General features: G+C 37.4%; 1 protein-coding gene across 2 annotated transcripts in view; it reads right to left on the bottom strand.

The window, feature by feature from the left end:
* Positions 1-2,964: 2,964 nt before the first annotated feature.
* The window catches only part of spz3 (Spaetzle domain-containing protein 3), a 332,542-nt gene continuing 318,681 nt past the window's right edge, over positions 2,965-16,825 (bottom strand). Inside the window, exons 3-5 of one of the 2 annotated variants that reach the window (XM_067138414.2) lie at positions 15,661-15,918; positions 10,921-11,046; positions 2,965-7,180 (exon numbers count right to left, since the gene is read on the bottom strand). In XM_067138414.2, the coding sequence (XP_066994515.1) occupies positions 7,009-7,180; positions 10,921-11,046; positions 15,661-15,918 (556 nt within the window). In that variant the 3' untranslated portion in view covers positions 2,965-7,008. The remainder of the gene's footprint in view (positions 7,181-10,920; positions 11,047-15,660; positions 15,919-16,825) is intronic. The other variant, XM_067138415.2, reaches the window with a different exon arrangement.

The following is a 16,825-nucleotide window of genomic DNA, read 5'->3' as shown; positions in this document are numbered from 1 at the left end:
ATTATTGGTCCATATGGATTTGGTAACAGAAATGAGGAGGGAGAACTTCTGCTAGATCTATGTACACAAAACCAACTTCTGGTGAAGAACTCGTGGTTTCAGAAACGGGATAGCCACAATATAACAAGTTACAGCTGGGATGGTCAGTATAGATCAGTGATAAACCTTATTGTCACAGATAGGCCAAGTAGAAAAAAGGTGCATAATGTAAAAATGATACCTAGTGAGAGCCTTGATAGTGACCATAGACTCCTCATTGCAGACCTAAGAGTCACCAAACCTATTATTAAAGTAAACAAGAAGGAGAAAATCAAAAAACAAATTAAAGACTGGAAATTGAAAGATCTGGAAGTCAAACAGCAGTTTCAAGAGGAAATCAGAGCTAAAATACCAATAACAGACACAAAGGAAGGTAATGAAGAATGGAATGATTTTTAAGACAAGTCTGGTTGGTAGCGCAGATAAAATATGTGGAAGAACAAGCAGAAGAGTTAGAGACAACAGAACATCTTGGTGGAATGATAAAGTGAAAGAAGCAATAATGAAGAGGAATAAAGCCAAAAAAATGCTCTTGATGCGGCTAAGTCTGACAGAAGAATCAACAGCGACCGTATAGACAACAATAAATTGGAAGAGATGGCAAAAGAATATAGATACAGGAAGTTGAAAGTCAAGAGAATTGTACGGAAAGATAAAAAGAAAAGTTGGGAAGAATTTACAACTAAACTGGAAGAAGACAGTAAAGCGAATATGAAAATGATATATGGAATAGTAAAAAGTAAAAGATCAGATAAAGTAGCAATTACAGCTCTGGAGACAGCAGATGCGAATATAGTTTGCAATATGGGAGATATCAGAGATACAATGGGACAGTATTTTGACAAGCTCCTAAATGTCCCTAATAAGATCTCTGTTGACGATGTAGGACAGAAAATAGAGGAAGATATCCCAATTACATGGACAGAAGTAGAGCAAGCTCTCCATAATATGAGAAGTGGTAAGTCAGCAGATGATGAAGTTACAGCTAACATGATTAAAGCTGCTGGTCCGCCAGGAATACAGTGGCTGTATAGAGTTCTCAGAACAATATGGAAGGATAACGAAATACCTGAAGATTGGACAAAAGGGATAATAGTTCCTATCTTTAAGAAAGGGAGTAGAAGGAAAAGTGAAAATTACAGAGGCATTACCCTCCTATTACATGACCTTAAAGTTATGGAGAAGATCATTGAAGCCAGAGTAAGGATTATACTAGAGCCTATCTTAGAAGAGGAACAACATGGCTTTAGGGCTGGAAGAAGCACAACAGATCTGAAATTTGCTTTGAGGATGTTGGCAGAGAAACACTGGGACAGAGGAAAAAGACCTAATTATTGTGTTTGTGGACCTTGAAAAGGCATATGATAATGTTCCTAGATCAACTATTTGGAAATGTCTTAAAAAATTTGGGGTACTGGAGTACCTTATTAGGAAGATCCAAATGCTATATACTAATTGCAAAAGCTGTGTCAGTATTGGAGATGGTCACTCTGAATGGTTCAATACAATGAAAGGAGTACAATAGGGAAGTGCCTTATCACCTCTTCTATTCATATCAGTTATGGATACCATTTTAAAGGAAATAAAAGGAAAAGGTAATAAAGATCTTCAGGCTCTGGTGTTTGCAGATGATCTGGCAATATGGGATGAAACAGAGGAGGGAGTGCAAAATAATCTGAATGCATGGTGTAAGAAGTTTGAAGATTATGGAATTAAATTGAGCCCATCAAAAACAGTAGCACTGAAAATCAGCAGACATAATACAGAATGCAACATAAAACTACAGGACCACCAAGTTGAAGTACCATAGTACACCAATTCAAATATTCAGGAAGCATAATGGCTAGTAATAATATAGCTGAGATAGAAATAACAAACAGAGTAACCAAAGGCTCTAACTTTTACAGTATCGTTAGACACTTACTGTGGGATGAAAAGGTCCCACAAAAAACAGAAATGATTCTGTACTAGTCTTATTTCATTCCCATCCTTGTATATTCTCTGGAAACCTGCACACTAATATCAAAGGATTGTAGTATTATTCAAATAAAGACTTAGGTCATCTAGACTTACATGATTTGGGCATGTTAAACGAATGAATAGCACAAGGTTACCATGCGTTTATTCGGAAAGAGTATAACAGGTAGAAGACCAAGAAGAAGATGGATAGACCAACTAAGGGAAGACCTGGAGAGAAGAGGATGGAACTGGGAATCTGTCATGGACGACAAAATCTTTTTGAATAGGCAACTTTGGAAGAAGCTCATTTTCAAACACCCTACCCGGCTTACTGGAAGGGCTAACCGATGATGATGATGACTCCAATTTCTTTCAATTTGTTTTCTTTACTCATGGCGCTTTTAAATAATCTATTAATATAGCTGTTGTAAGTCGCTTGTTTATGAGTTCCTCGCTGGTTGGAATTTTTGTTGTGATTATTTAATAATAATAATAATAATAATAATAATAATAATAATAATAATAATAATAATAATAATAATAATAATAATAATAATAATAATAATACCATCATCAGCACTGTTGTTAATATGGCTTTGATATTTTATAATGATTATAATACATTTGTTATGGTAAATTATTTATGTAAATGGAAAATTCTAAGAAATCTGTGAAATTATTAATTGTTTCTGCAGAAATACAAGATTATACTTACCTATATCCATTCCAGTGAGAATTAGTCTTCTGGAACAAGTTTGTTGTTTTGTCTTTGTTAGTGTGGGAATGATGCTACTAACAGCCAGGTGACTGTTGTGAAAGTGTCCTTGTACAGTATGTATCTCTTGCTGCGCTTGACAGACTTTTACTAGTTGTGTTTGTGTTCAGTCCTGTAGAGGACGTTCACTCCATCAGAGTTGCACATACAGTACTTTCAGGATAACATGTGAAATAAATAAACTTCAAAAAGAACTTTACAAATAAGTTTATATTCTTATTTATACATTTTTGGACTAAACTTGATAATACATTGACATAATATATTAAAATTGTTTTCAACAGTTCTTAAAACAAAGTTCTTTTCCTGATATGTCACTCAAATGATCACCATTCCTTCCCCTGTGTGGGTCCCACTTGTTTCACGTCTCAAAAACACCGCACCACTATTGCACTCATCACTCGTACACATAACATAGGGACTGGTTCGTTATCACTTCAAATAAAATCAGCAAATGACACTTGATGGGTCTGTACCAAGTTTCGAGACTAAACCTCTATTTTCCGCTGACCAGTCTGATACTGACATCTGGTCTTACAGGTCACTTTCCCTCCAGCACTGATGACAAGGTCCCTAAAATATAGTAATTTATTTTAATTTGCACTCAGTGTTAAATGATGTTCAAGAAGTATTCTTTGAGTGTCATCATTTCCTGCCCATTGTTCTTGAAACTCATGATGAGGGTCAGACCAGAATTCCTCCCCCCTTAAGTGCACAGAGCTTCAACATGTCATTATTTGAATAAGAAACAGTGACTGGTTCCTATAATATTAAAAATATTATCACAGCTGAATGTTTGAAGTTATATGAAGTATCTCTCTGTAGAGTTGTTGAGCTTGGTTTGGGGTACATTTGCATATTGAAATTCTAATGCACATAGAATTTATTGTTTATTATGGGATATTTTTAATAAAGAGATTTAAAAAACTAAATCACGTAAACTGATTGTAAAATTGAAAGGAGATTTGGTATACCTAATATTTGGTATACCAAATATTTTAATTACAAACATTTATAAAAATTATGTTCATCAGTATGGACATTTTTAAACTTCATGTCTCTTAATGGATCATTATAAAACATCATTTTCTGAGATGTGGCTTTATTTCAAACTCAATGGTCCCTCCATTTGTACTCACTACTCTTCTCATGGGTTATAACTACTGTAAATAATAAGGAAGTTCTACAGGGAGTATTATTTAAGACTTAGCACTTTTGCTCATAAGCCGCTGGAATCCGCAAGCAAGCGCCATAAGGCTTGTGTCAGGTTTGGCATGATAAGATGTCGTGGCAGCTGACGTAGCAGTTCGCTGGAAACCATTGGACTTTTAATGTATGTTGTGAGATTATTATCAACATGGTTAAGTTCACTACAGTGCAGATAATATTTTTGATTAAGTGTTATTTGCACACGATGAAGAAACCAGTTAAATGGCGCCTTCAATAATTCTATAGACAGTTTCCCAGTTTTACAATACCATCAAAACTCATTTACAAATGGCATAGTATTGGTTCCATAACTAATAAGAAACAGCAAACAGTTCTCACACAGCAGAGGTTAGACAAGACTGCAAGTCAGACCACATAAGAGTAGCTTAGGAAACTGGTATTTTACTCTCATCAGCACGGAATGCAAAAAAAAAAAAAAAAAGTATTACAATTACGATCTTACCAGACTCATTCAGTAGTGAGTTCAGTTTCATTTACTAATTTATTTGTTTGCTTTATCAATAAAGTAATATTATTATTTGATTTAGTTTTGGAAATGCTGAGGTGCCAGAATTTAGTCTTTAGGTGTTCTTTTATGTGTCAGTAAATCTACCAACATGAGGCTGATGTATTTGAGCACCCTCAAATGCCACCGGACTGAGCCAGGATCGAACTTTCCAAGTTGGGGCCAAAAGACCAGCCCCTCAACTGTCTGAGCCACTCAGCCCGGCATTTGCTTTCTCTCTTTATTTATTTGTCCTGTGCATGTGTATAGCTGGTGAGTTCAGTTTTGTTTAGTTCCTGTAGGTGTAATCATGCCACTTCTTTGAGAAAATTATGTCCGCTTGCCATTGCGAGCACTGTACTTGCTGTCACTGCTTCTCTGCCCTCCTATGCCTCGATACTCTGCTGCAAAGTCTTAAATTATACTCCCTGTATAAGCCTGTAGCAGTTGTGTAAGTCAGGATAAACTGAATGAAATTTTCATGACCCTTAAGACTATATTACTTGCAGTATGAGGGCTGAAGTAACCAAGAAAAATTCCTTAAATTAGGAGTTTCTAAAAGTTGTTTGAACACAAGTGGAAACAATCTAGAGAGTGATATCTTAACATGTTTAGTCTTGAAACTTGTTTATTCAACCTGCTAGTTCTTGAATAGAGAGAAACATTCTGATTGTGACTGCCAGGCTCTGAAATGTTCATAAAATTAATAATTTTATGATTATCTATATCAATGTTACATTTCTTATATTGAAAATTAAATAGCAATAAGTACATCAGAAAAACAGGCCTTGTCAAAGCTTAGGGAATCAAGTTCAAGTACTCCCTTTACCAAAACAAATTACTGGAGCAGAGGGAGTAACAGAAGAGAGACATTGATCATCCCTAATTCTCTCCCCATCATTCTCAGTACTTCCAGGTCCCTGGAATATTTATGAGTTAATTCCCATGATTTCTGTAGAATTCATTTCATTACTAAAGCTTCTATTATAATGGATGAGTTTGCTAGATAGTCGCTGCAACTAAATTTGCTCTGTGTAACAATGTTGTCAAATAAACTTGTCGCTCACTCTGCTAGTGTGAGTAAAGTTGAAGTCAGGGCTACTTTTCTCGTTACATATTACCTAACTAGTGAAACTGCTGCATGTTTTCAGTGGTTGTAAAAGGCCAACACATGTACTTCATGTGCGAATTTTGTTGTTACCTTTGCGCTTCAATATGAGTTAGGAAATGTAGAGCAATGTAGGTAAAAAGCTGTGTAAGAAGATGGGGATAATTAAGTGCATCTAATGCTACAATATACCAATGAAAGAGTTGAAAGATGAAGATCCTATAGCCTTGTGAAATATTTTGGGATTAGATGGAGATGATTGATGGAAGAATGAGAATGGAAATCCAGACTGCCAAACAGCTAGAAGTAATACTGGTATTTAGCAATTGTTGATTCATGTAAGTCTCTAAAGTACCGTACATGTTTGAGTACAAATTCACCTATTTGTGCCTGAAAACTGCTTGGCAAATGGGCGAGTTAACTAGCTCTGTGTAATCGTCACTCTCTGTGCTACTTTACTCGGTGAATCGCTAGTAAACTCACTCAGTGTAATTGAAGCTTAAGAAATCTCGTCATTACTATGGTTTCTTTTCAAGCCTTGCCTGACTCATGCACTTGCACATGATTGCTCTGTGCAATTGTATACCTTGACTTATTGTCGAGGGATGTTAGATTTTTCATCACATAGCTTCAAAGTTGTCCTCACTGAGTTGGAACAAGCCCTGTCCAGAGACCAAACTGAGGACATTGGAATAATAGTTACAATGCTAACTACTAAAGGATTTATTTTCTGTAAATGAAGAAATCAAAATTGCTGCACGTTGCAATTTAAGGGTTAAGAATTCCTATTCCCTTTTCGACATTTCAGTGTTGATAAATTGTGTTCTCTGCAGGTATGACAAATTGACAACTATCATGAAACTAATATAAAAATACGGTTGGCTTCATTTTTAATAAAACTGACTAATGGAGTACAAATGTGCAAATGTTTTCTTCAGATTAAAAATTGTCTGAAGTAAACTTTCATGCACATTACATTGGCATTTTGATAAAGACTGTGCTCCTTCCCATAAAGTCAGCCAGTAGCATTTGGTGTTCAGTATTTTATACCATCATTTCTGAATTTCTTTGTAAGAACATGTTACAAGTCATTTTTGATGTGTGGTAGGAAATGTTTCTATCTCTGGGAAGTCTTCTGACATGCTAAGCACCAAGTGAGATCGGCAAACACAAAGCAATCTCACATTTAACTACCAGCTTTGCCTACCAGAGGTAACTGAAACTATAACATGTCTTGTAATGCTGAGGGATATTTTCAGTGTGTGACTTTATGGCACATAAATATACACATGGGACTAAACTTGTCACAAAAGTAAATGAAGTGCTCCACTTAATGTTTGTAAACTCAACTGACAGAACCAGTTTTAACTGTGCAGGTAACTGAGCTTCAGTTCTTGTCCATCTCATCTAGTTCTAGTTTCCAAACGTCGGAGAACATCGGCACACGCAGCACGATGGAAACAAGAACCAGTCCATGAAGATTCCTTTGCAATCGTTGTCGGGATCATAAGCCAGCAGGCGGTGCCACTTATACTTCTGCTCACAGCCACAGTCCCCCGCGCACCTTTTGGTCTGCACCTTGCTGCTGGGACATCACGAGATACACTGTTAGCATACTTTATAATAAACATGTGTCAAATATAGAAGATAAGAACATCACAAGATAAACGGTTATATAAAGACACAAGAAAGGAACACATAATAGGAGCAACACAACAGCAGGTCAGTTGGGAACAGGGAGCGACAGAAATAGGAGACAAGGAGAGTCCTTAAAAAACTGCACTCGCTCACTCACTCTACTCTCGCCACCTTTCGAACAGACTAAAGCGGGAGTAACATCATTGCCTTGTCACACTCACCTTGGTTGCCAAATGAACAGGCGTGTGATTGAAAGTTGTACTGCAACACTGTAACACAGCACAGCTCACTGGTTGTAACTTGAGCACATTTGAAAGAATTTATGCATTAATATGTTTGTATTAGAGGAGTCCCATACCACCACTGCTGTTTTAAACTATGATAGTAATTGCATCCATATGGTCAAGACACCTGCTGAATAAGTAAGGCAGCCCTGCGTTGGCGACAGCATCGCCGTAACTCGTGCTGACAGGTGGCATGAAACACGCGCCCCCTTGACCCTTTCCTACCATATGACCACACCGCATACGCGCAGCCCTTTTCACCCGTGTCTTCCCCTAGCTATACCCCCTCTTCCGCTTTAGTCTGCTCAAAAGGTGATCCGGAGAATAGCGACAAGTTAGGTTTACTGAAAATGAATCATCAGTTAATTCATGACAAGATATGCAGAAGTATGCACCAACTGCCACGTAATAGGTATTTCGTGCCTGTCTCAAGATAACACTCGAACAGCATTTTATGGCAATGAGAAAGAGAGTGATAATCCACCTGATAGGCGCCTCAATTAGGGAAATAAAAGATTGGCCTCCTAATCAGTTCATATGAATAATGAATAATATTTAATAATATTTAATAATATTTATTGTATGGAATTAAGCTGAGCTTGAGTCATAACTCAAGATTACTATTGCCACCATCAGGCAGATTGTCTCTTCCAGATTTTATCTGAGAAAGAAATCTGATACCTAGTTCTTCAAGTTAGGGAGTACAAGTGATGTCTTACAATTGCCAATGAATTTTTCAATGCTCAGTCCGCTATGGTCTGGATAATACTGTCTGAGATTTTGTTTATTCTTAAGAAGTTGTGTGTCTCCTTAGGAATTGTCCCTCTAGTGCCAATCGTAAGGCCAATGACTTCCCATTTTGTAATTTCGTACTTCTTCCTGAGATCCTGAAGGCATGGTTTGTATATGGCCTCTATCTCCTCATACTGTTCATTTTTGTCAAATCTTACAGTGAGATCAATCACCATACCCATACCTTTTACCCGGTCGATGACAACAATATCAGCTCAATTAGGTCTTTTTTTAAATTGATGGTAATTTTACTATTAGAATAGCTTCAACTAAAGAATGTGGTTAAAGAAGGACACATGTCTTGAAAGGTTTCATGTGAGCTGTTAAAAACTCCACACAAGGTTTCCTGAGCACTTAGACAAAACGAAGAAAGTGTTTTATGGAGTTGCGTGCATTGCAGTAACAGCAGTATTTTGTGAATGAGGATTCAGCCTCTTTAATATGATAAAAATTAAGCAGGAAATTTTGCTGGCCATCATTGCACTAGGAGATGTCATATAGCTGGCAGTAAATGAACCACCTTTAGAAGACTTGAACCCTGGTGTAGTCATAGACAAGTGGTATTCCTTGTCAGGGAAGTGCCATGTCAGTAGCCTCAAATCCAGCCAGGCAAGGTGCGAGGGATAAGTCTGCAAAGTAGTTCTTCCTTTTTAAATCAGCGTTCTTCAATCTACGGCCTGATAATGGAACTAAAATAATGCAAATTGACCTAATAAATAATTTTTGGTTTATGCTGAATGTTAACAAAATATTTCCCCCCCCCTTCTGTTCTGGCAAGTGAGAAATACCAACAGTTTTTGAGGGATGGACAAGGACAAACCTGGAAACACAAAAGGACAAGGACGATCTACGCAATGTCTTCAAATAGATAGGCTCTCTCTTCATCAAACCCAGTTCTTCTACATCCCTGTCTTCTCAGCCCTGACAAGCTCATTTCTGTTTCCCAGCATTAACACTCATTGGGGTCTGTCTTGACAGATCTCCAGTCTTGATGTAGGAAGTGTAGGATAAGAAGAAAGCAATATACTTACAGGAAAAGAGAAAGAACATAAGACAAAGACAAATACATGTTGTAAATGATTAGGAACAAAGGAAAACACAAAAGGAGAAAAGGATTGCAACAGGATAATGTATGTATTGGAAAGGAAGAAACTTATCAAATCATGGGCTATATATGTCTTGATCTGACACTGTTTGTCCTTTAAGGTGAATTGTTACTATACTTTATAAATAAGCATAGAAAAATTGGAGCATGAGTAGGATAAACACAACCACAGGTTAGTTTAGGAAAAGAGGGCAGTAGGAACAGGGCAAGGACAAAGATGAAAACACAAAAGGCACTTTTTGTTGACAAATCTCCACTTTCATACATTTGCAGCTGTCATATCTCCTGCAATGTTGCATTCTCTAAAAATTCTCTTGATTTTCATCCAAACTAGTTCTATGGCATTTTAATCACAGGTGGCTCCTGTGATGGGCCTGGAATAGCCTCAGCCATTTTACGCTCTGATTACAAAGTTTACCGATTTCTGCTGATCTAGCACTAGAGAGCTGAGGGCTCAAGGAAACATGCACAAACTGTACTGAGTCTGAGCACTCTACCACACTTATGTCCCACTTGTCTCGCTAGTGGCGCTGCAGTCAAAATGAGTATTATTTACCCAGCCCCTCCATTTACTCTAACATCAAGGGTTATAGCTGAGGCCACTGTAATAATAAATGAGTTAGCCAACGGGAAATGGTCCTGTATACCATCGTGGTATCAGGGTAAAGAGCACTAAGTAGACAGGTAACAATTTAAAGTTCTTCCCATTGAAGTGCCATCGCTTTTATAGAAGCTTATATCACACAAATGACTTTCCAATCAAAAGTGACAAAGACTGAAATGTCCATTTTGTATAAAGTGACATCAAGCCTTACTATCTGACCTAATCAGATGGCAAACATAAATTAAAGCTTCATTGTCAGACATTGTATTCTATTATTGATTTTGTAATTTCTTTAAAAACTAATAATATTTACATTACTTCAGTCATTTCTAATTATATTAATAATCATTATTATACTCTGGGTACTGCTTTTCATATCATGTGCATTTGCCATTAAATTTGCTGCTTTGGATGATTTCTGTCAATATTATTCATATTGTAGGCCTACATGATGTTATTATTCTTTTGTAATTCCATGTTCCGTTGTCCACTTTCTCAAAAATTTTCGTTAGTGGATACAAAGCATTCTTCCAGGGTTTCATCAAGTTTCTGAGAGTACCAGTAGTTAAATCATTGTCACAAATCCCTCCTGAGGTCAGAGAATTTTGAATATGAAGAGAACATGACTATGTCAGCTTGTGAAAGAAACCCAGAACACTTTAAAAAAAATGCAGAATTCTTGGTTTTGATATTGGGTTTGCTAACCTATTACAGAATGATAAAATGGATGAGCAGACTACCCAACCAATGTAAATAGTTCAATTTTAGTAGCTGAGGCCGTATAATTTTATTATAGCTCACATTGAATCAAAACTTTATACGTTGAAGCCTAGCTTCTGAAATTCTCCTTCCCATTTTTACAGATAAAATTCATTATACATGAGAACTTCTAAGATACTCACGAGCAAACTTCCTGGTGAATGGCTTGCTCAAAGTGCTGAGTATTGACGATGGCACGGATCTTCCCTGCGCTGTTCGACGCCCAGTATGGTGTCACAATCTCTACTTTGGACTCACAGGCATCAATCCTTGAAGAAACAATGTTCAAAATTAATTTGGGCACACTACACTTGCAAGGAATATCTTAATTTACGCGCTACATTTTTTACATACATGTAAATTTGCGAGGAATACAACTTTTTTTACATACATATATACAAAACAAATTTTCTTTTGTAAATCAGTAAAATGAAAACCATATTAATTTTATTTACATTTTAAAAATACAATTTTAAGTTGGAAATCATTTCCTAAATATAGTTCGTACAGTCACACATTAACAGGTTTAGAAAGAAAATTCACAAGTTTTTACACATATTTTAACAAATTGAGAAATCTGTGGATATATACGTCTTACATGGGGAAAAATTATTAGGATGGAATTTCATTGTTTTAGTAATGCATTACTTCACCATATTTTCACACGTGACTGTAGAAAAATACAAGTTAACTGTTGAACATTATTCTGACTAAACAGAACATTTAACTACCTACTTATTTAAAAATGAGCTGATTTTCTTTCAGGACAGAAAATACCAAGGATAATGCTTTGTCATTATTTTAATTTCAACTGAAAAATATGTTAACACTTTAAATTTTATAATTCTCATGGTAATCATGGTATAAATACATACAGTAAGTTAATTATGATGTGAATATGGCTGTTTGTAAAATTCCAATAGGGCTATAAGAGCATAAACAAATTTGGAAGTAGGCTACTTTAAGAGAGTCTCTTTTGTTTTGTGCCATTCATTACAATAACCAAAAGGAAATGCAATTTTTTTAAAATTTATGTGTTTGTTTCTAGATATTTTAATGTACTTTACAGTATATTATGTATCTTACATGTTTTATGTGTAATTTACAAGTCACATGAAAAACAATTGTTATGCGTATTTGTATAGCATTGGATAGTGCACAAAGCTTTCAAATGTTCATTAAAGAAAACCTCACACACAGACTTCATTGGCTATTATAGACATGATATTGGCTTTCGGGGCTTTTGCCATTCTCTGCGAAACGTAAAGAATTTTACCTTATTTTCTTGACATGGCATAAGCCCAAAAAACCTGTGCCATGTCCATAAGTATGAGCTATGAAAGTATCAATGGTAACTGTCTTCGCTGGCTATTATTTAGTTGTTGCCAGAATACTGTATATGTTTCATGCATAAATACTTAATATTGTGAAGATGAACACTGAACACCATTTCAACACTCAGACAGCCAACATCTGTAAAATGTTATCCATTTCTTGAACAAAAAGGATTATGTGTCATAAAAGAGTGTAATAATTATGGACAGTGACAATGAAGAATTGAAAACATTAATCATGCCTGATCCAAAGCTAATTTTCTGCTGTGATCATCAGCTGCATCACACTACTAAGCAACATTCAGACACAGACTGCTTTTTATCCAAGAAATGGTGTTCTGTTAACACTACACAAATGTAGAACTGTACAAAAAATAATCACATTGATATCCGGGCCTTAATCATATGAAACGTTCCATACTGCAGGCCTATGTTATCAGGATGAGCAGGGCCAACTCGAGGGGTGAGGCAGGTGGGCCGTTGACTGGGACAAAGAATTGTAGAGATGCAAAAATAATGAAAATAAATGCAGGGCTGAATGGCTCAGACGGTTGAGGTGCTGGTCTTCTGATCCCAACTTAGCAGGTTCGATCCTGGCTCATTCCGGTGGTATTTGAAGGTGCTGAAATACGTCAGCCTCGTGTCAGTAGATTTACTCCCACGGCACTAAATTCTGGCACATGGCTTCTCCGAAAACCGTAAAAGTAATTAGTGGGATGTAAAGCAAATAACATTATTATTATTACTCAAATTTAATTTAAGTATGTAGTATGTCTACCCCTTGGTCCCCTTTCATGATATGGGCTCAGTGAGGAAGTGAAATTATTGTGTATAGTTGTGATAGTACAAATATCACACCCTCGCACTGTTTTTAACCCACCTCTACTCAGTTGACCTCCCAAGGCTGAGTAGACCCCGTTCCAGCCCTTGGACCACTTTTCAAATTTCGTGGCAGAGCCGGGAATCGAACCTGAGCCTCCAGGGGTGGCAGCTATCACACTAAACACTACACCACAGAGGTGAACGTATTCAGAAGTAAGAGATATTATTGTCATTATTTGTATTTATTATTATTATTATTATTATTATTATTATTATTATTATTACTATTATTACTATTATTATTGTTATTGTTCCATTTGTATATTTATTCTTAATATTTTAAGCTGGAAAGTCTCCATATGTGGTATGAGTAATTTGTTTTGTACAAACGGATGGGAAAACAGTGCTATTTACAACTCAGAAAATTCGCGTGAGTCATGTGGAAGTGCCCAGAGTCCGTCGATGTTGTTGTTGTCTTGCTATCCAGAAGAGATTCAGGGCATGGTCTTGGTAAGGCAAGAAGATCTTCTACTCATGGTTGGATGGTCAAGATCAATCTCGATGTATCATGTGAGAGAAGGGGGAAGCTGAGATCTATATAGGCATGTGAGAATACAGCGGAGGTTGAATGAAAACTTTGGAAGTAAGAAGAGATGTAGCTTTTGTGGAATGTGGTCTTATTATTTTTGTGGAATGTGTTGACCTACAAACTGCGGAGTGCTTAGGCACTTGGTATTGTATCACTTGTGGCAACTTGGTGTCTGATATGTTGGTGAAAGCTATGGGGTACTGTGTCTCAGACTTTCCATAATTTATGCTCTGGAACAGCAAGCGTGTGTTGCTTGAGTGAATGTATCTTTAAACCAAGTGTTAGAGACAGTGAACACAGTAACAGTATTATAAAGGTACAATATCTGTGTGATATAAAAAGTACCAATAATGAGAATATGCAAGTTGTGTTGATACACAGAGACAGTGATGGGTATTCATTCACATAATCCGGGTGGTCCACCAGCCCCTTGCAATTCAGTTTCAAGCATCCTTTCACATTTACTACAATTCTGAAAGACATCGGTCCCTCTCCCTAAACCGGGGTAATATACCGAGATGTGTGTTTACGGGCTAGAAGACAGCAGGCGTTTTGAGCGTGGGTATCTCGAATGAATCCGTAAAACAAGTACAGATACGCAGAACACGTACTTTAAGACAGGAGGTGGACACACAGACCGGGAGCATGGTACTGTATAGGCTGGGAAGTGGGCGCTGTAGGTCAAGTGTCGTAGTAGCTCACACGGCAAGAGGGCGGAGAGATATGTGATAGTGGACAGTCTTCAAGGTAGGAGGTTACAATCCCACGTAAGAATTTTTATTTAACAGCCAGTTGCCTGGGATGTGGTAAGGTTGCATACTTGATCGCTTCCAAGGACTGATCTGTTTATTTGACCCTGTAAAAGACGGTAGTATCGTTGCATTTTGTATGGTGCTGGGTTGGACGAGGATGAGGAGATGACAGCCCTTCCAATAGCCAAACTCAGTTGAGGAGCTAATGAAGATGAAATGAATAATGGTGAATTAAACTGGGTAAGGATATGGAAGGAATCGGCTGTGGCCTACGAATAGGAACTCCATCAGCATTTGCCTGGAAGTGAAAATGGGAAACTACAGGAAACCATTCTCAGAACAGCTGACGGTGGGGTTCAAACTCACATGTCTCCCGAATGCAGAGTATGGTTCCATAGCTGAAGTCCAAATATACTGAAATGATTATATTTTATAGTAGCTGAATTCCCGTGTTATGTCCGGCTCCATAGCTAAATGGTTAGCGTGCTGGCCTTTGGTCACAGGGGTCGCGGGTTCAATTCCCGGGAGGGTCAGGAATTTTAACCATCATTGGCTAATTTCGCTGGCACGGGGGTTGGGTGTATGTGTCGTCTTCATCATCATTTTATCCTCATAACGACGCGCAGGTCACCTACGGGAGTCAAATAAAAAGACCTGCACTTGGCGAACCGAACATGTCCTTGGACACTCCCGGCACTGAAAGCCATACGCCATTTCTTTCTTTCCCGTGTTATGTATATATTTAATAAAGAATTAATAACAAAAATATTTCCAATAATTTAGTCTTCCTCTATTAGGTTATTTTATAGCAGGAAATTGAACACCATAATTACTGTATAATATACTCTCTATTCTACCGAGTGAGTGGCTGAGCGATTAGAGTCACACCTAGCTGTCAAGTTGCATTCGGAAGTTAGTGGGTTCGAATCCCACTGTCGCCAGCCCTGAAGATAGTTTTCCCGTGGTTTCCCATTTTCACACCTGGCAAATGCTGGGGATGTACCTTAATTAAGGCCACGGCTGCTTCCTTTCCAATCCCAGCCCTTTCCTATCCCATCGTCGCCATAGGACCTTTCTGTGTCGGTGTGACATAATGCAAATTGTTAATAAAAACCTCTTTATTCTTAATTTGTTGACTGTAACTATCTCAGTAATAGTGCTATTAGTTTATTTGTTTTACGATTGCGTCAGGAAGGGCATCCGACTGTAAAACAGGGCCAAAACCACAATTCACACCCGCGACCCCAAAAGGTGTGGGAAAAGAAAAAGGTTTATTGGTTTTACGTACTCATTGACGAATGGAGAGCGTAGCTTCTTAACTTTCTAGAAATGAGGCAGTGCATGCCATGGACAAACTTACAAAAAATACCTAAGTGGTGTACAAACCTGCCACTCTCGTTCCGTGACGTTTGACGTGAATGTCGCAGCTTGGCGAAGAAGGACTCCGCCTCGGCCTCTGGAAGGTCGGGGACCCCTGGCAGAGGTCTGGTGCCCGCCCCCGCCTGCTCGGATTCTGTCGTATCTCTCTTGACACTCCTCCTTTGTGCAGACGACGGCGGGCCGTACTCTGTGCTCATCTGGAACTCCCCGTACATCCTCTTCATGAGCGCTTTGTTCTCATCGATGAACATCTCAATTCGCTCACTGAAACACAGGGGACAATACTTAATTTGATATAATAATAATAATAATAATAATAATAATAATAATAATAATAATAATAATAATAATAATAATAATAATAATAATAATCTTTTTCGTTATTAATGAGACACGACAAACGAAAGTGCGCTGGCTACTAGACACCCAAAAAGATCACGCAGAAGTCTACATTGATCCACTGGAAACCATAAGGACTTCATACAGACAAAAGATCAACACCCACCAGTTTTCGCCCAAGAAACCGACGGCAAGAAATTTGAAAATCAAAAAACGCGTGGACAAAAGAAAGACGACAAGCCCATAGTGAAAGGATGAGGAAGTTTTGGGAAGATAAGAAAAACAAGAAGATCAAGAATACCAATGCTAAATAATACTTCTTACTGGAAGTTTTCCGGAAGAATTAAGGCTTACAAAAGTCATTCCAGCATACAAAAAGGGTCAAAAATGAATTAGATAACTATCGACACAGATGTTATTTTAAAAATAGCCGAAAAAATACAGTCGAACCTCGATATCTCGAATACACGTAAAGAATAGGACAGATTGCCGGGAAATTAAAGTAACTTCGAGATAGTGAAAATTCGAATAATGGAGGTTCGAGATAGGCTTATCGAGATTCATCTTTAATAATAGATTAGTAAATTTTACAAAAAGGAAATAATATATTATCAAAGTCACAACACGGATTCAGGACTGGGAAGTGAACACAGTCAGCCATTTAGGAATGTTTTTATTACACTATGTTACAACTAATTGACTACAAAGTATATGTAACTGACATATTCTTGAATTTGTCAAAAGCGTTTGATATTGTCGATCACAAAATCCTTCGTGTAAAACTAAATAAATATGGTTTTAGAGGTATAACAAATCCTGTCCAAGGGGATGG

Source organism: Anabrus simplex, chromosome 1 (genome assembly GCF_040414725.1).
Source record: "Anabrus simplex isolate iqAnaSimp1 chromosome 1, ASM4041472v1, whole genome shotgun sequence".
Taxonomy (NCBI): Eukaryota; Metazoa; Arthropoda; class Insecta; order Orthoptera; family Tettigoniidae; genus Anabrus; species Anabrus simplex.
The sequence above is the reverse complement of the archived record's forward strand: the minus strand, read 5'-3'. Positions and strand labels throughout refer to the sequence as shown.